Here is a 26,632-nt window from a genome sequence, read left to right as displayed (position 1 = left end):
TGTATAACGCATGGAAAACTGCTGCAGATCCGCAGCCAAATCCGCAACATGTGCACATAGCCTTACTGCGACTGACAGCCGACTCCGCAGCCTCTACCACCCAGTAGATGCACACTGATGCCCCTATAAATAATAATGCTTCTTAAGTGCCCACTTGGCATTTAATAATGTCCCTTGAGTCCCCCCATGTACAGTAACAATGGCCCCAGAATCGCTGATGTCAGCAGGCGGTCAAGTGACGACTCTTTCGGCTTCTCTCAATTCTCTTCTATTGAAAGAAACCAAACCTTTCTAGTTGACACAAGCACATAGTAAACATGTGGTCGCATGACAGCCTGATGACGCCAGTGATATTGAGGGCTCATGCAGCAGGCGCTCCGTGTCATGATTTGGCAGTCTGATTATTAAAGCACCACTCTAGCAGGGTTTTTTTTCACTGCTGGATTGGTGCTTTAACCCCTTAGTGACCGTCGATACGCCTTTTAACGGCGGCCGCTAAGGGTACTTAAACCACAGCGCCGTTAATTAACGGTGCTGTGGAAAAAGTGAATAGCGCCCCCCAGAGTCGGATTTTCTCCGGGGTCTCGGCTGCCAGGGGTAGCCGAGACCCCAGAGAACATGATTCGGGGGGTTTTTTACCCACCCCGCATTTGCGATCGCCGGTAATTAACAGTTTACCGGCGATCGCAAAAAAAAACAAACAAAAAAACGCGATCTCTTTTTAATTTCTCTGTCCTCCGATGTGATCGCACATCAGAGGACAGAGAAAGGGGGTCCCAGATAGCCCCCCGATACTCGCCTATCTCCCCCGGCCCCGGGAGCATCTTTGGGGTCTTGGCTGCCGGGGGTAGCCGAGACCCCAAAGAGCATGATCGGGGTCGATTTTACCGACCCTGTTTTGCGATCGCCGGTAATTAACTGTTTACCGGCGACCGCAAAAAAAAAAAAAAGCAAAGTGTAATTCTCTGTCCTCTGATGTGATCGCACATCAGAGGACAGCGAAATAGGGGGATTCGGGGACCCTATTATACTTATTGGTGTCCCTGGGTCCTCCTGCTGCTCCTCCTGGCCGCCGGCATCTTCTTGGCAAAAGAAAATGGCGGGCGCATGCGCAGTGCGCCCGCCATCTGTCTCCATCTGCCGGACGGCAGGAGAAGAGCAGTTGGGGCTAAAATTAGGGTTAGGGCTAGGGTTAGGGTTAGAGCTAGGGTTAGGGCTAAATTTAGGGTTAGGGTTGGGGCTAAATTTAGGGTTAGGGTTAGGGCTAAATTTAGGGTTAGGGTTGGGGCTAAATTTAGGGTTAGGGTTGGGGCTAAATTTAGGGTTAGGGTTGGGGCTAAATTTAGGGTTAGGCTTCTTTCACACTTACGTCGGTACAGGGCCGTCGCAATGCATCGGCCCGACATACCGACGCACGTTGTGAAAATTGTGCACAACGTGGGCAGCGGATGTAGTTTTTCAACGCATCCGCTGCCCAATCTATGTCCTGGGGAGGAGGGGGCGGAGTTACGGCCACGCATGCGCGGTCAGAAATGGCGGATGCGATGTACAAAAAAACGTTACATTGAACGTTTTTTTGTGCTGACGGTCCGCCAAAACACTGATCCAGTGCACAACGGACGTGACGTGTGGCCATCCGTCACGATCCGTCAGCAATACAAGTCTATGGGCAAAAAACGCATCCCGCGGGCACATTTGCAGGATCTGTTTCTTGTCCAAAACAACGGATTGCGACGGATGCCAAATGACGCAAGTGTGAAAGTAACCTTAGGGTTAGGGTTGGGGCTAAAGTTAGGGCTGGGGTTGGGGCTAAGGTTAGGGTTAGAGTTGGGATTAGGGTTAGGGTTTGGATTAGGGTTGGTATTAGGGTTAGGGTTGGCGTTAGGGTTACGCTTGGGATTAGGGTTAGGTTTGGGATTAGGGTTAAGGTTAGGGTTGTGATTGGGGGTGTATTGGTATTAGGGTTAGGTTTGAGGTTAGGGTTGAGATTAGGATTAGGGGTGTGTTGGATTTAGGGTTTTGATTAGGGTTATGGTTAGGGTTGACATTAGGGTTGTTTTGGGGTAAGGGTTGTGATTATCGTTAGGGTTAGTGATTAGGATTATGGATCAGGTTGGGATTAGGGTTAGGGGTGTGTTGGGGTTAGGGTTGGAGCTAGAATTAGGGGGTTTCCACTGTTTAGGTACATCAGGGGGTTTCCAAACACGACAGCCAATTTTGCGCTCAAAAAGTCAAATGGTGCTCCCTCCCTTCTGAGCTCTGCCGTGCGCCCAAACAGTGGTTTACCCCCACATATGGCACATCAGCGTACTCGGGATAAATTGGACAACAACTATTGCAGTCCAATTTCTCCTGTTACCCTTGTGAAAATAAAAACTTGGGGGCTACAATATCTTTTTTGTGGAAAAAAAAATATTTTTTATTTTCACGACTCTGCATTCTGAACTTCTGTGAAGCACTTGGGCATTCAAAGTTCTCACCACACATCTAGATAAGTTCCATGGAGGGTCTAGTTTCCAAAATGGGGTCACTTGTGGGGGATTTCTATTGTTTAGGCACATCAGGGGCTCTCCAAACGCGACATGGCGTCCAATCTCAATTCCAGCCAATTTTACATTGAAAAAGTAAAACGGCACTCCTCTTCCAAGCTCTGCGGTGCACCCAAACAGTGGTTTACCACCACATATTGGGTATCGACATACTCAGGAGAAATCGCACAACAACTTTTGTAGTCTAGTTTCTCCTGTTACCCTTGTGAAAATAAAAATTTGGGGGCAAAAAATCATTTTTGTAGAAAAAATGCGATTTTTTTTTTTTTCACGGCTCTACGTTATAAACGTCTGTGAAGCACATGGGGGTTCAAAGTGCTCACCACACATCTAGATAAGTTCCTTAAGGGGTCTAGTTTCCAAAATGGTGTCACTTGTGGGGGGTTTCCACTGTTTAGGCACACCAGGGGCTCTGCAAACGCAACATGGCGTCCGATCTCAATTCCAGACAATTCTACATTGAAAAAGTAAAACGGCACTCCTTCCCTTCCAAGCTCTGCGGTGCGCCCAAACAGTGGTTTAACCTCACATATGGGGTATCGACGTATTCAGGAGAAATCGCACAACAACTTTTGTGGTCTAATTTCTCCTCTTACCCTTGTGAAAATAAGAATTTGTGGGCGAAAAGATCATTTTTGTGTAAACAAAAGCGATTTTTTATTTTCACGGCTCTACTTTATAAACTTCCGTGAAGCACTTGGGGGTTCAAAGTGCTCACCACACATCTAGATAAGTTCCTTAAGGGGTCTAGTTTCCAAAATGGTGTCACTTGTGGGGAGTTTCCACTGTTTAGGTACATCAGGGGCTCTCCAAACGCGACATGGCGTCCAATCTCAATCCAGTCAATTCTGCAATGAAAAAGTCAAACGGCGCTCCTTCACTTCCAAGTTCTGCCGTGCGCCCAAAAAGTGGTTTACCCCCACATATGGGGAATTGGCGTATTCAGGAGAAATTGCATAACAAAATTTATGGTTACATTTCTGTTTTTACACATGTGAAAATAAAAAAAATGGTTCTGAATTAAGATGTTTGCAAAAAAAAGTTAAATGTTCATTTTTTCCTTCCACATTGTTTCAGTTCCTGTGAAGCACGTAAAGGGTTAATAAACTTCTTGAATGTGGTTTTGAGAACCTTGAGGGGTGTAGTTTTTAGAATGGTGTCACACTTCGTTATTTTCTATCATATAGACCCCTCAAAATGACTTCAAATGTGATGTGGTCCCTAAAAAAAAAAAGGTGTTGTAAAAATGAGAAATTGCTGGTGAACTTTTAACCCTTATAACTCCCTAACAAAAAAAAAATTTGGGTTCCAAAAATGGGGTGATGTAAAGTAGACATGTGGGAAATGTTATTTATTAACTATTTTTCGTGACATATCTCTGATTTAAGGGCATAAAAATACAAAGTTTGAAAATTGCAAAATTTTAAAAATTTGCGCCATATTTCCGTTTTTTTCATAAATAATCGCAAGTAATATCGAAGAAATGTTACCACTAACATGAAGTACAATATGTCACGAAAAAACAATCTCAGAATCAGCGGGATCCGTTGAAGCGTTTTAGAGTTATAACCTCATAAAGTGACAGTGGTCAGAATTGTAGAAATTGGCTCGGTCATTAAGTACCAAATTGGCTCTGTCACTAAGGGTTTAAGCACAAGTCCCCTGCCTCGGTCATATACTCATCCTCCGCCGTATTCACCGCTTTTTGGCACCGCTCCAGTACCACGGCTCCATCTTGTAAGCACAGCTTCTGATTGGCCAGAAGTTAGAAGCTGCATCACAAGCGCTCAATGTAAGTCTGAGGAAGACTGAGGAAGAGGCCAGAACGAGGCTCTTGTAGACATACATTGATTAGTGACCTCTGTACCGCTCTATGAAACACTGGAGCAGCAGACAGGTCACAAACTGCAGGAGATGGACCCAAGCGGTGCGGTGGCGAAAACAGATAAAAACACCGGAAGATAAGTATCAGACAGTTGGTCTTGGATTGAGGCTATGTGCGCACGTTGCAGATTTGTGTGCAGACTTTTCCATGCAGATTTTGAAAAATCCGCATGTAAAACACACTGCGTTTTACCGGATTTCCAGTGGTTTTTGTGTGGATTACGCCTGCGGTTTTTCACCTGCGGATTCCTATTATGGAGCAGGTGTAAAACTCTGCGGAATCCGCACAAAGAATTGTCATTCTGCTGAAAACACAATGCAGCGTTTCCGGGCGGTATTTTCTGCAGCATGTGCACTGCGGATTTTGTTTTCCATAGGTTTACATGGTACTGTACACCGCATGGAAAACTGCTGCAAATCTGCAGCGTCAAATCTGTTGCAGATCCGCAGCTAAATCTGCTACGTGTGCACATACCCTTAGGCTATGTGCACACGATGCAGATTTGCTGTGAATCCGCAGCGGATTTTTCCACACAGAAACACTGTAGATCCGCACTGTGATTTACAGTACCATGTGAATCAATGTAAAAAAAAAAGTTGTGCAGATGGTGCAGAAAAATCATTGCGGAATTGCTGCGAATTTAAAAGTGCATGTCGCTTCTTTTGTGCAGATCTGCAGCGTTTCTGCACACCTCTATAATAGAAATCTGCAGTGGCAAAAAACGCACAAAATCCGCATCAATTCTGCTGCAAATCCGCATAAAAACCGCGGCAAATTCGCGTCCGCGAATTCTGCCAGGAGTTGCAGATTTTATGCGGAAAATTCTGCACCACTTTTCCTACGTGTGCACATAGCCTTAGGCTACGTTCACACTAGCGTTCGGCTAGTGTGCGTCGCGCTAGCGTCGGGCGACGCAGCGGCGACGCACGCGTCATGCGCCCCTATGTTTAACATGGGGGACGCATGCGTTTTTGCTTGTTGCGTTTTCCGACACGTGCGTCTTTTTTGACGCTAGCGTCGGACCAAGAAAACGCAACAAGTTGCATTTTTCTTGCGTCCGATTTTCGTCAAAAAACGACGCACGCGTCGAAAAATGCAGCGTTTTTGCGTGCGCTTGCACGCGTTTTTCGGTGCGTTGTGCGTCGCGTCGCCGACGCAGCGGCGCACAACGCTAGTGTGAACATAGCCTTAAAGCTCCATTCCAGCGGTGAAATAACAAAAAATGCTGGAGTGATGCTTTTAATGTGATGCAGCTGGTTAGTATAATAAGCCCCCTACCTCCTCATCCCAGAGAACAACTATTACATGTGATGGAGTGCATATAATCCCATAACAAAATCATATAATAATCAGCCCCCCAGTGCCATCGCCCCTCACCCTCCTCAGTGTCACGCACGCGCCCAGACTGGTAGGCGCGGGCATATGGGGGTGTGGCCCCACTGGACCACAGACCAAACTTCCCTGGAAAGGGTGTAACTAAGTAGCTTCCTAGGTGTTCGCTGGAGCCTCTGATGGTGAGGTCAGACTTGTGCAATAGGAAGCTACCAGGTGCCACTCCAGGGTGATGTCTGGCTGTGGCTGCTGATCCCACTAAGGAACGGAACATAGGCAAGCGGGCACGGCTGGCACTCTGGCTGACAGACGGGTATGGCAGAGGCCCTGACGGGCGGTCTGGCTTGACGGAGATACAGCCAGGCAGACGGGCGCGGCTGGCACTCAGGCAGACACGGCTGGCACCGGCAGACAGGACTGATACTCTGGTAGGAACTGGTATTCAGATGGATGTGTGGAAACAGGTAAGAACCTGTTCAGACTGGAGAATATAAAGGAACAGGTAGAGACCTGTATGGAAAGTTGCAGAATAAAGATAGAGCAAGAGTGGAAGCAAAGCTGAATCGCAGGAGGCTGAGTACAAGTAGAAGGTGGAGCTAAGAGAAGAGAAGAAGGCAGAGCTATGAGCAGAGAAGAAGAAGGCAGAGCCAAAGATGGAGCCGCAGGAGGCGGAGCCAAGAGCAGAGACGCTGGAGGCGGAGCCAAGAGCGGAGATGCTGGAGGCGGAGCCAAGAGCGGAGATGCTGGAGGCGGAGATGCTGGAGGCAGAGCCAAGAGCGGAACCGCAGGAGGTAACGCCAAGAGCTAAAGACGTAGAACCGCAAGGAGCGGTGCCAGGTGGAACCGCAAGGAGCGGAGCCGCAGTGCAAAGCCACAGAGTGCGGAGCAAGGTCTGAGTGCAGAGCTGAGAGCAAAGCCACAGAGTGTAAAGCAAGGTCAGAGTGCAGAGCAAAGTTACAGAGGTGTGTTCACTTTTTGCAATTTGAGCTCAGCTATTTAGTCCTGCTTGATCCTTTAGTCAGTGCCAGTTGTCCATTGTTTTTGGAGGATTCACATCCCTTTTTGGTCTCTCCTGTTTGCTGTGCTTTTCTTCAAAGATAAGTCCTGGCTTTGTTTCTGCTGTCCACATGCTGTGGGCCTTAGGGTCTGTTTCCACGATCAGGAAACGCTGCGTGTCTGATGCTGCATAGAGCCGCAGCGTCAGACACGCAGCGTCCAGATGTTACAGCATAGTGGAGGGGATTTAATGAAATCCCGTCTCCACTATGCGTGGTAACACGCACGCGGCGGCCCTGCGACTCCGGACATGCTGCGCGTCTTTTCAGATCGCAGCATGTCCGTATATCTTGCGGCGACGCTGCGTCGCCGCAAGATATAGCACAGGGCCCTATGGTGGGGAGCGATGATGCCGGATGTGTGCTATGAACACATCCGGCATCATCGCGTCCCAGAAAGGGGGCGGGGCTTACCGCAGAGCGGCTAAGCCGCTCCGACGATACCGCCGGCCATCCTGATCGTGGACACATACCCTTATAGTTCTGTGCATTTTCATGTATTGTCTTGTCCAGCTTGTCTGTGAAAGGATTTTTTGCAGCCAAGCGGTATCTCTGGAGATGCAGATATACCCTCCATGTCTTTAGTCAGATGTGGAGTTTTGAATTTTCTGTGGTGGATATTTTCTAGTGTTTTAATACTGAATGCATAGTACTCTGTCCTATACTTCCTATTTAGCTAGAATGGCCTCCTCTGCTAAATTCTGATTTCAGTCTGCGTATGTCATTTCCCTCTCCTCTCACAGTCAATATTTGTGGGGGGCTGTCTTTCCTTTGGGGATTTTCTCTGAGGCAAGATAGTTTTCCGTTTCTATCTCTAGGGGTATTTAGTCCTTAGGCTGTGTCGAGGTGTCTAGGGAGCTTTAGGTACATCCCACGGCTACATCTAGTTGTGTTGTTGAGTTCAGGGTCTGCGTCAGTACAGGTACCACCTTCTCCAGAGTACGTCTCATGCTGCTCCTAGGCCACCAGATCATAACAGTACAACTGGCCAACAATGAGTTAATTGCATCTCAGAAGAAGGGAGGACAGGTTTTGAGCCATTTTTTTTCCCTTAGCCTGTTTTTTCTTTTCCTCCCTCTTAATCTCTGGGTGGCTGCGGAACCTAGTAATAACATGAGTGTTCAGGAGTTAGTTTCTCGTGTGGATCAGCTTGCTGCTAGGGTACAGTGTGTTTCAGATTATATTGTTCAGACTCCTGCCTTAGAACCTAAGATTCCCACTCCTGATTTATTCTTTGGTGACAGATCCAAATTTTTGAGTTTCAAAAATAACTGTAAACTGTTTTTTGCATTGAGACCCAGGTCCTCTGGTGATCCCATTCAACAGGTTAAGATCATCATATCCCTGCTGCGTGGTGACCCACAGGACTGGGCATTTTCCCTGGAAACTGGCAATCCTGCTTTGCTTAATGTTGACTCTTTCTTTCAAGCATTGGGGTTATTGTATGATGAGCCTTCTGTGGATCAAGCTGAGAAGATCTTGTTGGCCCTGTGTCAGGGTCAAGAAGCGGCAGAATCGTATTGCCAGAAATTTAGAAAATGGTCTGTACTGACTAAATGGAATGAGGATGCCTTGGTGGCAATTTTCAGAAAGGGTCTTTCTGAATCCGTTAAAGATGTTATGGTATTCCCCACGCCTGCTGGTCTGAGTGATTCTATGTCTCTGGCCATTCAGATTGATCGGCGCTTGCACGAGCGCAGAGTTGTGCACACTGTGGCGTTGTCCTCTGAGCGGAGTCCTGAGCCTATGCAGTGTGATAGGATTTTGTCTAGAGCTGAACGTCAAGGATTCAGGCGTCAGAATAGGTTGTGTTTTTACTGCGGCGATTCTGCTCATGTTATTTCTGATTGCCCTAAGCGTACTAAGAGAATCGCTAGTTCTGTTACCATCAGTACTGTACAACCTAAATTTCTGTTATCTGTGACCTTGATCTGCTCATTATCATCATTTTCTGTCATGGCATTTGTGGGTTCAGGCACCGCTCTGAACTTAATGGACTTAGAATTTGCCAGACGTTGTGGTTTCCCCTTGCAACCTTTGCAGAACCCTATTCCTTTAAGGGGCATTGATGCTACACTGTTGGCTATAAATAAACCTCAGTTTTGGACACAGCTGACCATGCGCATGGCGCCAGCCCATCAGGAAGATTGTCGTTTTCTGGTGTTGCATAATTTGCATGATGATATTGTGCTGGGTTTTCCATGGTTACAGCTACATAATCCGGTGTTGGATTGGAAGTCCATGTCTGTGACTAGTTGGGGTTGTCAGGGGGTTCATGGTCACATTCCTTTGATGTCAATTTCCTCTTCCCCCTCTTCTGAAATTCCTGAGTTTTTGTCAGATTTCCAGGATGTATTCGATGAGCCCAAATCCAGTTCCCTTCCACCGCATAGGGACTGTGATTGTGCTATTGACTTGATTCCAGGTTGTAAGTTCCCTAAGGGCCGACTTTTCAACCTATCTGTGCCAGAACATACCGCTATGCGGAGCTATATTAAGGAGTCTTTGGAGAAGGGGCATATTCGGCCATCTTCTTCACCATTGGGAGCAGGGGTTTTTTTGTTGCCAAGAAGGATGGCTCCTTGAGACCCTGTATTGATTATCGCCTCTTGAATAAGATCACGGTCAAATTTCAATACCCTTTGCCTTTGCTTACTGATTTGTTTGCTAGGATTAAGGGGGCTAGCTGGTTTACTAAGATTGACCTTCGAGGGGCATATAATCTTATTGGTATTAAGCAGGGTGACGAATGGAAAACTGCATTTAATACGCCTGAAGGCCATTTTGAATACCTTGTGATGCCATTTGGACTCTCTAATGCCCCATCTGTGTTCCAGTCCTTCATGCATGATATCTTTCGGAGTTATCTTGATAAATTCATGGTTGTTTATTTGGATGATATTTAGATTTTTTCCGATGATTGGGAGTCTCATGTGAAGCAGGTCAGGATGGTATTTCAGATCCTCCGTGATAATGCTTTATTTGTGAAGGGGTCGAAGTGCCTCTTTGGAGTGCAGAAGGTTTCTTTTTTGGGCTTCATTTTTTCTCCCTCATCTGTAGAAATGGATCCGGTTAAGGTTCAGGCCATTCATGATTGGATTCAACCCACATCTGTGAAGAGCCTTCAGAAATTCTTGGGCTTTGCTAATTTTTATCGTCGTTTCATTGCCAACTTCTCCAGTGTGGTTAAGCCTCTGACCGATTTGACAAAGAAAGGCGCTGATGTGACGAATTGGTCCTCCGCGGCTGTGTCTGCCTTTCAGGAGCTTAAACGCCGATTTACTTCTGCCCCTGTGTTGCGTCAGCCGGATGTTTCTCTTCCATTTCAGGTTGAGGTTGACGCGTCTGAGATTGGGGCAGGGGCCGTTTTGTCTCAGAGGAATTCTGATGGTTCCTTGATGAAACCGTGTGCCTTCTTTTCTCGGAAGTTTTCGCCTGCGGAACGCAATTATGATGTCGGCAATCGGGAGTTGTTGGCTATGAAGTGGGCATTTGAGGAGTGGCGACATTGGCTTGAGGGGGCCAAGCACCGTATTGTGGTCCTGACCGATCATAAGAATCTGATTTACCTCGAGTCTGCCAAACGGCTGAATCCTAGACAGGCTCGATGGTCCCTGTTTTTCTCCCGTTTTGATTTTGTGGTCTCATACATTCCTGGTACTAAGAATGTTAAGGCGGATGCCCTCTCTAGGAGTTTTTTTCCTGATTCCCCTGGGGTTCTTGAGCCGGTCGGCATTTTGAAGGAAGGTGTTATTCTTTCTGCCATTTCCCCTGATTTACGACGGGTTCTTCAGGAATTTCAGGCTAATAAACCTGACCGCTGTCCAGTGGGGAAACTGTTTGTTCCTGACAGATGGACTAGTAAAGTGATTTCTGAGGTTCATTGTTCTGTGTTGGCTGGCCATCCTGGGATTTTTGGTACCAGAGATTTGGTTGGTAGGTCCTTTTGGTGGCCTTCTTTGTCGCGGGATGTGCGTTCTTTTGTGCAGTTCTGTGGTTTTTGTGCGCGGGCTAAGCCTTGCTGTTCCCACGCTAGTGGGTTGCTTCTGCCTTTGCCGGTCTCCGAGAGACCTTGGACGCATATTTCTATGGATTTTATTTCAGAGCTTCCGGTTTCCCAGAGGGATGTCTGTTATCTGGGTGGTTTGTGACCGGTTTTCTAAGATGGTTCATTTGGTACCTTTGCCTAAATTGCCTTCCTCTTCTGATTTGGTTCCGTTGTTTTTCAGCATGTGGTTCGTTTGCATGGCATTCCGGAGAATATTGTGTCTGATAGAGGTTCCCAGTTTGTTTCTAGGTTTTGGCGGGCCTTTTGTGCTAGGTTGGGCATTGATTTGTCTTTTTCTTCCGCATTTCATCCTCAGACAAATGGCCAAACCGAGCAAACTAATCAGACTTTGGAAACCTATTTGAGATGCTTTGTGTCTGCTGATCAGGATGATTGGGTGGCTTTCTTACTATTGGCCGAGTTTGCCCTTAATAATCGGGCTAGTTCTGCTACCTTGGTTCGCCTTTTTTTTGTAATTTTGGTTTTCATCCTCGTTTTTCTTCAGGGCAGGTTGAGCCTTCTGATTGTCCTGGTGTGGATTCTGTGGTTGACAGGCTGCAGCAGATTTGGGCTCATGTGGTGAACAATTTGGTGTTGTCTCAGGAGGAGGCTCAGCGTTTTGCTAACCGTCATCGGTGTGTTGGTTCCCGGCTTCGGGTTGGGGATTTGGTCTGGTTGTCTTCCCGTCATGTTCCTATGAAGGTTTCTTCCCCTAAGTTCAAGCCTCGGTTTATTGGTCCTTATAAGATTTCTGAGATTATCAATCCAGTGTCTTTTCGTTTGGCCCTTACAGCCTCTTTTTCCATCCATAATGTTTTCCATAGATCTTTGTTGCGGAAGTATGTGGTGCCCGTTGTTCCCTCTGTTGATCCTCCGGCTCCGGTGTTGATTGATGGGGAGTTGGAGTATGTGGTTGAGAAGATTTTGGATTCTCGTTTTTCGAGGCGGAAGCTTCAGTATCTGGTCAAATGGAAGGGTTATGGCCAGGAGGATAATTCTTGGGTTGTTGCCTCCGATGTTCATGCTGACGATTTGGTTAGTGCCTTTCATTTGGCTCGTCCTGATCGGCCTGGGGAATCTGGTGAGGGTTCGGTGACCCCTCCTCAAGGGGGGGGGGTACTGTTTTGAATTCTGCTCTTGGTCTCCCTCCGGTGGTTGAGTGGTAGTGCTGCTGTCTGTGGATCACAGCATCTATCAGGTGTGTTCACTTTTTGCAATTTGGACTCAGCTATTTAGTCCTGCTTGATCCTTTAGTCAGTGCCAGTTGTCCATTGTTTTTGGAGGATTCACATCCCTTTCTGGTCTCTCCTGTTTGCTGTGCTTTTCTTCAAAGATAAGTCCTGGCTTTGTTTCTGCTGTCCACATGCTGTGGGCCTTATAGTTCTGTGCATTTTCATGTATTGTCTTGTCCAGCTTGTCTGTGAAAGGATTTTTTGCAGCCAAGCGGTATCTCTGGAGATGCAGATATACCCTCCATGTCTTTAGTCAGATGTGGAGTTTTGTATTTTCTGTGGTGGATATTTTCTAGTGTTTTAATACTGAACGCATAGTTCTCTGTACTATACTTTCTATTTAGCTAGAATGGCCTCCTCTGCTAAATTCTGATTTCAGTCTGCGTATGTCATTTCCCCCTCCTCTCACAGTCAATATTTGTGGGGGGCTGTCTTTCCTTTGGGGATTTTCTCTGAGGCAAGATAGTTTTCCGTTTCTATCTCTAGGGGTATTTAGTCCTTAGGCTGTGTCGAGGTGTCTAGGGAGCGTTAGGTACATCCCACGGCTACATCTAGTTGTGTTGTTGAGTTCAGGGTCTGCGTCAGTACAGGTACCACCTTCTCCAGAGTATGTCTCATGCTGCTCCTAGGCCACCAGATCATAACAGATTGGCCAGGGACACCTTAGCAAGGTGCACACAGTCTCTATAAGAAACAGGAGTTGCTGGCGCCGCCCCCCTATGCACACAGACAGAGCATGCACAGAGCAGACAGCAGACATGAGGCATGGAGCTGGCAGCTGAGAGAAGTCACCACAAGGCCCAGAGAAGTAAGAGTTTGAGTGTAATGCAGGCGGGGGATGGGAGGCCATGCAGTGATGCCAGCAGGGTTGTTACACTCAGCCCTCACAATACCCTTAGCTTCTCACATTCACCCCCCCAGTGCCCTGTCAACCCTCCCCACCTAAGCCCCCACAACACCCCCATCCTTTCCCATTCACCACCCAGTGCCCTACCCCACTCCCACACCTAAACCCCCAAAATACCCTATCCTCTCACATTTACCCCCCAGTGACTATGACATGCCTTTCAATAATCATTATTGTATCCCCACTTACCAATAAAGTTTGCAGCAGGACCAGGAAGTATCTGAGTGAGTGAAATGCAGGTGGACACTAGGACCCAGCGTGCCTGATCTGAGCCAGTCTCAGCGTACACACAGAGGGAAGAAACCTGCAGCCTGGGAGAAGCTCCCGAGATCTCAGCACAATACAGTGCAGGAGGGAGATTTGCCTCTGGCCACTGTCCGACCAGAGTGCAGAATCTCCTTCCGGAGAGCAGGCATTTTGCTGCTCTCCTCCTGTACTGTATTGTTCCAGCCTCAGCAAAGAAGTGGCAGTACCAGCTCCCAGTGGGCCCCTTCATGTGACAGGGCCCGGGGCGAAGGCCCCCTCTGCCCCCCCCAGTAGCTACGCTACTGATATATATATATATATATATATATATATATATATATATATGTGTGTGTGTATGTGTGTATATATACACACATATACTGATACTACAACACTGGCACAATAATATCACAACAATATCACACAGTCAAAACCCACAATTATCCCACAAAACCCAAATTACCCAAACGCGCATGCAATATCAGCACACCCTCCTAGCGCTCATTATCCCTAAGGAGCTAGGGGGGGTTAATGCTGGAGTTGAGGGCATAGTAAGAAAAGGGGTTACATGGGATAGTCTGCTAATGGGTTCCAGTCATGGTGTCCAAGGAGAAAGAGCCAGAGCAACACATGTCTTGGGATTTACCTCCTGCCAAAGAGAAGTGTGTTCAGTCCCAAGTGTGGGGGATATCACCAGTCTATTGTCTCCCCTGGCTAAGGTTCATCCTCCCCATCTTGCTTATACCTGTTCTAGCACAGGAAAAGGACATTCCTTTGTTTCATGGCAATTTCAGATCTCATGCTGTGTGGGTGGAGGAGGGGGCCTACACCTGTCTGGAATTCATGTGCAATACATGTACATTTTGGGGCATTTTCCTTCTACAGCCACTCCAGAATTTTCACTTTCTTCTGCTACAGCCATGGGAGAGTCAACATTACCTTATGTTTAGGTATAATTCCATGTTGGAAAGTATGTGTTCCCCAAACGTAGCCTCCTGGCTGATCGAATTCAAAATCTTCACCAATATTTTTTAATAAAATATGCCGTTATACTGAAAAGCATTTTGTTCCCCCTGTAAGGATGATGTGCTTCTATTCATAGGCATTGATAATTTCTCTCCAAACATGTTATTTGTAATTGTTCCTCATGATGTTTTAGTTTTGGTCTGATCACACAAAATTAATCTATTGCAGACGTTTTGAGTCTTCACAAGGTACTGTTTGGAGTATTTCAAGCAAACGGTTTTGTTTTATTAATGCAGCTATGGTTTTTTCCTTGCAATTTCGCCATGCCATGCACCCCATTTGCATTTATACCGTATAGATTTTATTGTGCATATTTCAACAGCCACATCAAGTTGCTTGTTTTATTATTTTGTACTCTGACAAATTATCCTGGAGGTTGAATATGAAATCTTTGTCTTCTAGTCTGAGTTGGTATTAAACAGGTTTTCTAGGTTTATCCCCTTTACATTCCAATGTGGTTTGCATGTTAATGACGAGGCCAGTTTTTCCAATTCTGACCACTGTCACTTTATGTGGTAATAACTCTAGAACGCTTCAACAGATCCCACTGATTCTGAGACTGTTTTTTGTGACACGTTTATTTGTGAAAAAAATGGAAATTTGGCAAAAATTTGACAAATTTTGCAATTTTCAAAATTTGAATTCTTGTACAATTAAAAATAAATAAAATTTCTAACATGTCTACTTTACATCAACACAATTTTGTAAACTTGTTTTTGTTGGGAAGTTAAAAGGGTTAAAAGTTTACCAGAGATTTCTCATTTTTCCAACAAAATTTACAATCCATTTTTTTAGGGACCACCTCACATTTCAAGTGACTTTGAGAAGCCTATATGACAGAAAATACCCAAAAGTGACTCCATTCTAAGAACTGCACCCCTCAAGGTGCTCAAAACCACATTCAAGAAGTTAATGAACCCTTCAGTTACTTCACAGGAATTTTAGGAATGTGGAAAAAAAAGGAACATTAAATTTTTTTCACCAAAAAATTACTTTAGACCCCAATTTTTTTTATTTTCACAAGGGTAACAGGAAAAATGGGCCACAAAATTTCTTCTGCAATTTCTCCTGAACATGCCAATACCCTATATGTGGAGGAAAACTGCTGTTTGGGTGCAGAGCAGAGCTCAGAAGGGAGGGAGCGCCATTTGACTTTTTGAATGCAAAATTTGCTGGATCAATTGGCAAACGCCATGTTACGTTTGGAGAGCACCTGGTGTTCTTAAACAATGCCCCCCACAAATGACACCATTTTGGAATCTAGACCCCTCAAGGCATGTATATAGATGTGTGGTGAGCACCCATGTGCTTCACAGAAGTTTACAACGTTGAGCCGTGAAATGAAGATAATAAAATTTTTCCCCGCAAAAATGTTATTTTAGCCCTAATTCTTTTTTATTGTTTCAAGGGTAACACGAGCAATTGCAATTTGTTGTGCAATTTCTCCTGAGTACGCTGATATCCCATATGTGAAGGAATACTACTTTTGAGGCACAGTGCAAAGCTCAGAAAGGAAGAGGCGCCATATTGTAGTTCAGATTTTACTGGACTGGTTTGAGTATGCCATGTAACATTGCCAGAGCCCCAGAGGTGCCAGAACAACAGAAACCCACTATATGTGAACTAATTTTACTAACTACACTCCCCAATAAATTCATCTAGGGGTGCAGTGATCATATTAACACCACATGTGTGTCACAGAATTTTTTTGAACGGTGAAGAAAGAATAAATTACATTTTTACCACAAAAATGTTTTGGCCCCAAGTTTTTAATTTTTCTAAGGGCTAATAGGAATTTTTTTTACAACAATCTGAGGTACATTTTTTCCTGAGTGCTCCAATAGCCTACATGTAATTGGGAAACATTTTTCAGTCCCAGTGCAAAGCTCAGAAGGCAAGGAGCGCCAGATTTTACTGTTATGGTTTGCAGGTGCCATGACCCACTAGGAGAGCCCCTGAGGTGCCAGTACAGCAGAACCCCCCCCCCCATAAGTGATCCCATTTTACAAACTTCACCTCTCAATGAATTTATCTAGGAGTGCAGTGATCATATTGACACCATGGGTGTGTCACAGAATTCTATACCATTGGGCAGTGAAGAAAAAATAACTACATTTTTAGTAGTCATTTGTCCCATTATTTCTATTGAACGTGGCAATACCCTGTGAGAGAACTACACCCTCTTCTATGCCTTCTGAACTCCAAATATTAAAATGTTTTTGAGATCTCGAGGAAATCAGTACAGCACAGCCATGTATGGTGTACTAAATAAGACTTCTGCTTTATTAACACATGTGGCCCTTTAAATAGGGTCATTGACAAAGGAATAGTTCCCTCTGACCTATGAACCAATAGTAACCTTAGGGCCGTGAATAGAAATGTGAAACTTTCCCACCCATCAGTGTTACCTGATCACCATTACATAGAAAACATAGGACAAGATGAAGACCATGTGCTCAAAATGGATACCACAGATGAACAAAATGGATTCTGTTCTCTCACAATCCCATATGTGGCTGTACAGTATTGTTTATCCATATAGAGAGACTCGGGAGGGTTGGAGCACAGTTTGCCTCCTGAAGCTCTGATTTTCCTAGAATTGTTTGTGGACTCCATAAACAGAGCCCCTCATTGCAAGAAGAGCAGAATCCCCCCTCAAGTGACCCCATTTTGGTAATTGTATCCCATTTAAGAATTTAACTACAGGTGTAGTGACTATTTTGACTCCATGGGTGTTTTCCAGAGACAAGCCACAATGAATGTTGCGGAGTGAAAATTGCCACTTGCCGTTGTAGTGACCAGAACGCTGTAATGACCAGTACATTGCAGTCACCAGTATGCCCAGCTCATGCTTCTGTAGACATGCACTCACCCATAAGTTAGGCGGGCTCTCATCGCTTCAAAAATGCCAAATGTGGACGCTATATGTGGTTTAGGTATACTGTGGGGTGCAGAAGGTAGGGGTGACTGCACCTGCAGCATACCCAGCATATAATGGCTGTCTGTCACCGCTAGGCTGTGCCTCCAACAGCCACTGGTGGTATTGAGCTGCAATACCAGTCTTAGAAAACCCTTTTCTGTACTTCTTTTGTCAAGGCAGCATATGTTTAATTCCCACATTGTGGAAAAGATTTTACAAAACCATATTCAGACAAAAATTTGCATTGAAAGTTGTCATAGAAAATATTACAAATCTCTGAGGTCACTGATATCCCACCTCCCTCCATTTTTTCCCTCTTTCATTTGCAAAGAAATAGGAGCTAGCACTCAAAAGCTGCCGTTATGTAAAATGGCAGTGTACAAAGAGATGTGAACCATCCCTGGTGACTGAACAAGGATTTATATTATGGGAAAGGCGTAAGTTTTAAAGGAATTCCTTTAAAAGATTAAAGGAATATCTAACACCCTTTTGAAATAGCCATGGTCATAAAACAAGACAGTGGAATCCCTTTTGTCCAAAAGAAATGCATGTTGAATTCAGGTGACACCGGATTCTTGCAGTTAAAATTAGCCAGCTCAAGACAGTATGTCTCTGAAAGAAAATATAGAATATGGGAATTCGGACAAATCTGATATTAAACATATATTTTCAGCGCTGGGGCTAACCAGGGAGAAATATATATATTTTCTCATAACTATAACCCCCGCCAAAAGGCACCAAAGCCGTAGGGGCCAGATAACTGCCAACAGCCAAGCCATGTTTGGTTCTTAACTAAAGAAAAAAATCCTGATTAAAAAGAATGTGGCATTACTCTCAAACTTCTGCGGTCGTCTGGTGAGGTGTTATCGCATAAATTGGTATTTCAGAAAATCCGGAAGGGTTGAGAACAGCCCATAACCCTGCCCACATGAGGTCATCACAGGGAAGGTGTGTGGGTGGCACTCGGGGTCTGATAAAAGATCAAGCCAAATTATGATCTGTGTTCATGTAGAGAGATGCATATCGTGTATGCATGGTCCCCGTTCACCCAAAGGCCAATCAAAGTGTTCTCCTTCAGCTAAACTGAATCATCTCTGCGATCAGTGTAGTAAGTTGTATAAATATTCTTAGAAAGTTCTTTGCAATGTTTCCACAAGAGACTTGGAAAAGCCTTGCAGTATTAATTTCATTACAGAGTTTAATCCTAAGTTTGATACTATCACTAAAATAGTGAAAAAATATCTCCCAACTTTATATGGTGATACTAAACTGGCGAATATTTTGGGAACAAAAAAGCATATGCGATTTGTAGCCAGAAAAGCTCCTTCATTGAGAGATATTCTTGCACCCAGCCTTTTTTTTTAAGTAAAAACGATTCGGATGGGAAATCATGGCTTTTTTATAAGGGCTTTTTCAAATGCAGCCATCATCCATGCAAAACATGTAACTATGTTAATAAAAACAGTAAATTCACTTCTATTGTAACAGGTATTTCATATACTATTAATACATATATGAATTGTAACACAGAGGGTCTTATTTTGTTGATTGAGTGCACAGCATGCAGACTACAATATGTTGGCTGTACAATAGGACCTTTTAAAAGAAGAATTTGCAAACATTTGTTGGAAGTGTCTAACGCTAATGCTCATAACATTTCTGCGGTATCTTATTGCAGACAATTTCATGCTGGAAAAACTAATACTCTTAGTGTTATGGGCATTGAAAAGGTCTTTAAACCGAGTCGAGGTGGGGATTTCAGATGTAAGATCTTGAAACGTGAATCCTTTTGGATTTTTAAATTGCAGACTAGAACCCCGTTGGATCTGAACAAATGGCAAGATTTGATTTTACAATACGATTAAAATAATGTTCTTTTTGTACACTTCTGTATATTATTTTCTGTATGAACTTTAGTGGTAATCTATATATATAATTGTCTAAGGGTTTTTCCGTCTGTCTGTCTGTCTGTCTGTCCTGGAAATCCCGGCTCTCTGATTGGTCGAGGCCGCCAGGCCTCGACCAATCAGAGACCGGCACAGCATCGACGTAGAAATCCCACGTCTCTGATTGGTCGAGGCTGCCAGGCCTCGACCAATCAGCGACGAGCACAGCGACGATGATGTCATAAAGGACGTAGATATCCTGCATCTCTGATTGGTCGAGGCCGCCAGGCCTCGACCAATCAGCAATGGGCACAACGACGATGATGTCATAATGGTTGCCATGGCGATGATGATGTCATAAAGGTTGCCTCGACCAATCAGCGACGGGCACAGTCTGCCGCAAATTCTGGAATCATCATTGCCCATATACTATGGGGACATGCATATTCTAGAATACCCGATGCGTTAGAATCGGGCCACAATCTAGTATTATATATCTCCATTGTTAATTTGATCTGGATTTCTGTATACAGTGCTATAATGCTATTACTGCGTTTTTCGGCGAATCATTGTATTTCAATTGCTTGTGTTCCAATATTGCGACTTTTAACTGTAAAGCGCTGCGGAATATGTTAGCGCTATATAAAAATAAAGATTATTATTATTATTATTATAGTGCGCCTATTTTTTGCCTTTTTTTTCCTGATTCTTATTGTTGTACCTGTTGTGTGTTTATTTTTTTTCTATATAGGACCTTAAGACCTTAACAGGTCGAAACGCGTTGGTCGCATCATGTACTCCATTATTTGCTGTACCACTATGAAACAAGGATTTTAATGATTTGTCTAAATAAATTGAACTTTTATCCAAGCTTCATGCTGGAGATTTACTTCCTTTTTTCTACTGTATTGTTTTGTCCCCCTTGTAAAATCTTTTGTATATTTTTGCCTCCCTTTTGGATGAAATAAAAAATGTAATAGTTAAGTTCCTTTTGTTTTGTAAATCACTCGTCAAAGCCATAAGCTACATGTTACATGGTGTCCAATTGGCCTGTATAAATGATTGGTGGTGGCAGTAAGTAGTCTGTGGTTATCATGGAGTTAGCGGTGACCTTACGGGGCTATAAACTGTACATATATTCCATGCGTTGGAATCCGGATGTGTATATACCATACGCTCACTGTTAGTTTCCCGATAACTGACCTGTTTGTGCAAACAGCCTGTGGCCTCATCCATTATGCGTCTCCCAATCGTATAATTTTCTGGACAATAGGGAGCAGCAGAGAGCTGATTGCATCAAAGATCACAGCAGGTGGTTCTCATGACCTTCCTGGCCAGTGATATTGTGAATTTGTATGATTTAAATTCTTGACAGAAGTTGACTGTCACACCATCCTATAAGGATAGATGACTTCACCTGGTCAATAGTCTTGAATTAGCAAATAGTGTTTTGCAGCATCACTCATGTTTTTCAAAAATCGTATGCATTTTTTCAGATTTTGCCTGGGTATATACATTTGAGGGCATCACACCTCTAGTATCTGACTTTTTTTATTTTTTTATTTATGCATCAATATATTTCAGCCTCTACCTTTTGTGTTTTCTCCCACTTTAGGGACGTGGTGGCCTTGGTTCAATTTTTGTTTGGGCATCAGGAAATGGTGGCTTGCATTATGATAACTGTAACTGTGATGGTTACACCAACAGTATTTTCACTTTATCGGTTGGCAGCACCACAGAGCATGGAGATGTCCCATGGTATAGTGAGGCTTGTGCCTCAACTCTCACTACCACCTTCAGCAGTGGCCTCAACAAGAACCGACAAATTGTAAGAAGCTAATTTTATGTCTTTATCCAACTTCTAATTAAAGGGAACCTGTCACCCCCAAAATCGATGGTGAGGTAAGCTCACAGTCAGGTCCAGTCCGGAGCCTCCCATCTTCATTCCATGACGTCCTCTTCTGGTCTTCACGCTGCGGCGCAGGCGTACTTTGTCTGCCCTGTTGAGGGCAGAGCTAGGTACTGCAGTGCGCAGGCGCTGGGCCTCTCTGACTCCCGGCGCCTGCGCACTGCAGTACTTTGCTCTGCCCTTAACAGGGCAGACAAAGTACGCCTGCGCCGCAGCATGAAGACCAGAAGAGGACGTCATGGAATGAAGATGGGAGGCTCCGGACTGGACCTGAGACACCCATCGGACCCGGACCGCAGCGGGACCGCCCCTGGGTGATTATAATCTAATGTCTTTTTCTCCTCTTTCAGGTAACATCGAGGGCTTATCTACAGCATTACAAAATGCTGTAGATAAGCCCCTGATGACTGTGAGCTTACCTCACCATCGATTTTGGGGGTGACAGGTTCCCTTTAAAACTGAATGTTTCTAGAACTTAAGATTATCATTACTTAGCTTTCTAAGCACACATGTTTTACGATAATCGTGCAATGTAAACAGGCTGCGAATTACCTGATGAATAAGAAAATGCTCGTCCCTTGGGTGAAATGGTCTTTTGGCTTACACAAAAGATCATCATTCTCTCAGCGAATAATCTTATGTAAACAGGACTTGCTTGCTTGAGGAAAAATGGCAGCCTATGTGCTCCAATTGATCTATTACAGGTGATTGTGAGTATCCAAAGTGCTTTTGTCTGTATAAAGAGGTTATCAAATGACTGCTGATCAGTTAGCTAGCTGATTGGCAGTCATTTAGTACTTCTTGTTTTCAGGTGTAAGGCTAGGTTCACATTAGCGCTTATGTGCGCAGCGTATAATTTGCATGCGCAAAGACATGCCAAAATGCATGCAAATGTATGTTTACGCTGCATTTTTATCCGCATGTTCTTACGCATGGCGGCAAAAAAACACTGCGTGTGCATGCGTTTGTATGCATTTTGGCATGCATTTGCGCTCTTTATGTGCATGCGTACGGTATTTCCCAATGGGTGTGGCTTATGGGATTTCTATATATAGACCCTGCACAAATGAAATCCTCGTCTTTTGATGCTGTATCCTGCTGCAAGATGGATCTTTGCCTGGAGAGCTTCAATCTGAATCTGGATTTATCATTGAAATTGGCTTTTGCTTTTGCTGTGGCTTGTGAGGAAGAAGGGAGAAGAGAAAGATGGAAAATACGTCGTTATTGCTATTGGCAACACCCCATTGTTGAAGTCCGAGAGAGCTGTGGAGACTACCACTCTTTGTTCACCGAGCTTTGTGAAAACCCACAAAAGTTTTTTGAATACACTAGGATGTCGCAACAGATCTTCGAAGAATTGCTGTATCGTGTGTGAGGATCCATCACCAGGCAGGATACGCAACTACGTAGAGCAATTCCTGCTAAGGAACGTATGTTGGTGATCCTAAGGTATGTAATTTTGAAAAAGAAACACCTGTAATTAATATTCTTGTTATAAAAGCTATGTACTGATTTTTTTCCCCATTTTGTTTTATTTCCACAGATTCTTTGCTACCTGATAGACATTAAATTTTTACATTTTCAATTTCGGATTGGACTGTCCACCCTTTCTGGAATTGTTGGAGACACCTGCAGTTTATTGTGTGACGTTTTGCGTGTAGAATTCCCCCAACCCACAACTGAACTCTGGCTGAAAAATGAAGAAAAATTCAAGGAAATTTGTAATTTTCTAAACTGAGTGGGGGCTGTGGACGGCAAATACATTTTTATTCTTAAACCTGCTGGAAGTGGATCTGAGTACTTCAATTATATAAAAAAATACTTTTCCGTTGTTCTTTTGGCGATTGCTGATGCTGAATGTTGATTTGTCGCCATTGACGTTGGCTCATTAGGACGAGGAAATGACTTGTAGACTTTCAAAAACTCTGACATGGGACGTTTGTATGCTAATAATTTCAATTTTCCCCTGCCACAACCTCTTCCAAACACTGACTAGACTGAACCGAATAGCCTCAAAAGTACAGAGGACCGTGATCAACCACAAAATCTGTAAAATCGTAGCAAACGTCCCCCAACACCACGTAAAGAATCAATAATGTTGTCATGGATCCCTTTTACTCCATGGTGTCACTAATTTGTCACGTGCCCACTCTCAGCACTTGACTTGGGGTTGTGCCTGCAAGGATTAATCTATCTCCCCACTCTCAGTCCAGCATTCAACCTCTGCTCTATGCTGTAATAGGAGCATAAATTACACACTGACCCAGGCCACACACCCGCTCATACACGCTGCCACCACTCATCGAACACACGGGCGATGAGTCCCGGAAATATTAATAATAATATTGTCTACCACTGATAAGGCTCACACACCTTAGGCTATAGATTCTTTTAGAACATTCAAGGTTCAACTTGTTAAAGTTTTATACTTTAATACAAAAAAAGGTTCAGTGCTTACAGTAAGAAAAAGCTATAAAGATATGATAATAAAGACATACAACTTATGCAAAACAGTATAAAAATAAACAGGAGAAACTTACAGAAATCATCTAACTGGTTTGCTTTCTGCTCCCTGGGGGGGGGGGGGGGGTTGAATGGAGTTGGTGGAACACATCAGCATCTCAAGCTGCCCTCACATGTGAACACGTCTCTCTGTATACAGCCCTAATTTATAGCTTTGGTCTGGAGGTCAGGTTTCTATAGCAGCCCCTCAGGTTAATATTATAATTGCTTGTTTTTTGATTAGACCACGGTCGCGCCCCCAATGAATATATAATTTTTTTCTTGAGATCCTTTGTGTAAAGGTTCTCACAGAGATACTATCAGGCCGTAATTAACATTTCTCTTCCAAGAGCTAGGAGGTGTCAAATGTTATCTTTCTTCTTGGCTTCTAGTTGGACCAACCCCCTGGTGAGACTGGAGACAGAAGTCTACTTGTCTCATGAAAATACATATTAAAGGGACTCTGTCACCTGAATTTGGAGGGAACCATCTTCAGCCTTAGGGGCGGGGTTTTAGGGTGTTTGATTGCAGCCAGCATGTAGCTGGCTGCAATATTGGATTGAAGTTCATTCTCTGTCCTCCGTAGTACATGCCTGCACAAGGCAATCTTCCTGAGCTTCTCTGGTCAGGGGTATCTGCTAGTTTCCCCTACTTAGGTCCATGATGGTGAGGTACGATGCTTTAGCTAGCTGCTCTAACAGCTCATCTATCCTTGGCATGGGGTAGACCTCACATGTAGTCAGTACATTCAATTTCCTGTAGTCTACACAGAACTGGGTAGTACGGTCCTTTTTTGGGACAAGAACCACAGGGGAGGCCCAGGCACTCTGAGATTTTTGTATCACCTTGAAGTTCAGCATCTCCTCTACCTGTTCCCTCATGTGTGCCTCTGCTGACACACATTATGCAGACTGCCGTACTGGGTGATTAGTACCTGTGTCCACATGGTGAGCTGCTCAGTGTGGCCTCCCAGGCTCCCCTGTAAAGACTTCGGTGAACTCGCTGAGCGCCCCCATCAGCTCAGACCTCTGACTGTGGGATAGCTCAGGGTTAAACTCTGCTGACTCCAGGGTCTCCATGTACTGAGTCCCAGCCCCACATCTAGTAACAGATCCGCCTCCCCCTCTTCAGGCAGGCTACAGACGGGTAAGACACAGGTGTCCCTGTCATGATGAGCCTTCAGCATATTCATATGAAATACTTTGACGCTTTGCATGCTCATCTAGTGTCACCACATAATTAACATCATTTAGCCGCTTATGTACAGTGTATGGTCCCTCCCATGCGGCCTGCAATTTATTCTGCAACATAGGGACCAACACCCAAACCTTTGGCCCCTCCTCGTAGGCCCTCAGTCTGGCATTATGGTCGTTCCAGACCTTCTGGTTGATTTGGGCCTAGGTCACGTTTTCATGGGCCAGGTTTCTCAGTTTTTGCATTCTCTCTCTGAGCCGCAGTACATATTCGACCACTGAGACTCCAGTAGTTTTGGGGTCATCCTCCCAACAGTCCTTAATCAAATCAAGTGGCCCCCTGACCCTCCTCCCATAAACCAGTTCAAAAGGGGAGAATCCTGTAGATGCCTGGGGTACCTCTCTGTAGGCAAACAGATGGGGGAGATACCGCTCCCAGTCTCCCTTCAGTCTCCACCAGCATTTTGAGCATTTGCTTTAATATTCTGTTAAAATTCTCGCAGAGTCCGTTGGTTTGGAGATGATAGGCGCTGGCCACAAAATGCTGTACTTGTATTCTTTCACAGAGGCTTTCCATCAGATCGGACATGAACTGGGTTCCCTGATCTGTCAACATTTCCCTGGGGAAACCCACATGAGAGAAAAAGTCAGTAAAGCATCCGCCACTTTGCTCGGATGGAGGACAGTGCCACAGCTTCCGGGTATCGTGTAGCATAGTCCACCACTGTGAGGATGTACTTTTTGCCAGAGCTGCTAGGGATTGCAAATGGCCCTATGATATCCACAGCCACTCACTGGAAAGGCTGATCGATCACTGGCAGTGGTATAAATGGAGCTTTCTGTATATTCCCAGACTTTCCAACTCTCTGACAAACTACACATGATCGACAGTAATTGGCGATATCTGTCTCCATCTTGGGCCAATAGAAGTTATGTGTCAGGCAAGCTTTAGTCTTTTGTATTCCAAGGTGTCCGGCCAAAGGAATTTCATGGGCAATTTTCAGTAATTGTTCCCTAAATGGATAAGGGACGATCAGCCGCTTTTCATAGTTCCAATGTTCTGTAGTATCCATGGGGAGAGTGTCTTTATACAGTCTGCCCTGGTCCCAGTATCTTCTTTCTTTGTCAGAAGCAGCAGGGGGTCGGCCTGCACTACATCTGAGCTCCTCCAGACAGACATCTGCCTGCAGAGCCTCCTGGAAGCTATGACTGTCAGCCTGCAGGCCTTAGCCTAGTGTGACTGCCAGGCCATGGTCTGAAGCCGAGTCATCAGTGTCTGTTATCAGGGACCTTGGTGGGCCTGCCATGTATGGAGGCTCTGGGACCACAATATGGGCCTCCTGCCCTGGCAGTTCTGTCTGAGATCATACCAGGAAAGACTGAGTCTTTCCTGGTATGATATCAGCAGGGCTGGAAGCACCAGGGTCACCTCTGCCCCAGTGTCCCTGAGACCATTGGTGACTTTATTGCAAACAGTGACAGATTGACAGTTCTCATTAGCCCTCGCATCAGAGTCGGCCACAAAAGACAGACAGTGAGGCCACAGACGGCTTTGTGGTTGTAGTTGGGCATTCCTCCCTATCAGGGCAGACAGCGCTAACATGTCCCACTTTATTGCAGAAGAAGCACCAGCGTGCACCACCTAGAGAATGTCTATTCCCCGGGACCCCATAGAAGGTGGGCTTTGACAGCACTAGTGATCGGCCGGCAGAGGGAGAAGGGTCCCCATTTGGCTTACCTTCCCTCCAGCTGAATCCCGATGGCTTCCGCTCCTCAGGCATCCTGTTAGCCACATAGCAGTTCGCAATCCTTGCAGCCTGATCCGCAGTTTGTGGCTCCCGATCACACACAAATTGTCGTACATCCGTGGGGCACATGTGAAGAAATTGATCCTTGACCATAAGATCCGTTAAGTCCTCAAAACTGTTAACAGAAAGTCCCC

The 26,632-nt window shown here is 44.9% G+C and overlaps 1 protein-coding gene across 1 annotated transcript in view; it reads left to right on the top strand.

Annotated features, from left to right (window-relative positions):
• Positions 1-26,632, top strand: part of LOC138665493 (proprotein convertase subtilisin/kexin type 4-like) — a 524,777-nt gene that overhangs the window by 381,427 nt on the left and 116,718 nt on the right. The window contains exon 8 of the mRNA XM_069753025.1: positions 20,702-20,914. Coding sequence (XP_069609126.1) covers positions 20,702-20,914 — 213 coding nt within the window. The remainder of the gene's footprint in view (positions 1-20,701; positions 20,915-26,632) is intronic.

Source organism: Ranitomeya imitator, chromosome 2, assembly GCF_032444005.1.
Source record: "Ranitomeya imitator isolate aRanImi1 chromosome 2, aRanImi1.pri, whole genome shotgun sequence".
Classification (NCBI taxonomy): domain Eukaryota; kingdom Metazoa; phylum Chordata; class Amphibia; order Anura; family Dendrobatidae; genus Ranitomeya; species Ranitomeya imitator.
The sequence above is the reverse complement of the archived record's forward strand: the minus strand, read 5'-3'. Positions and strand labels throughout refer to the sequence as shown.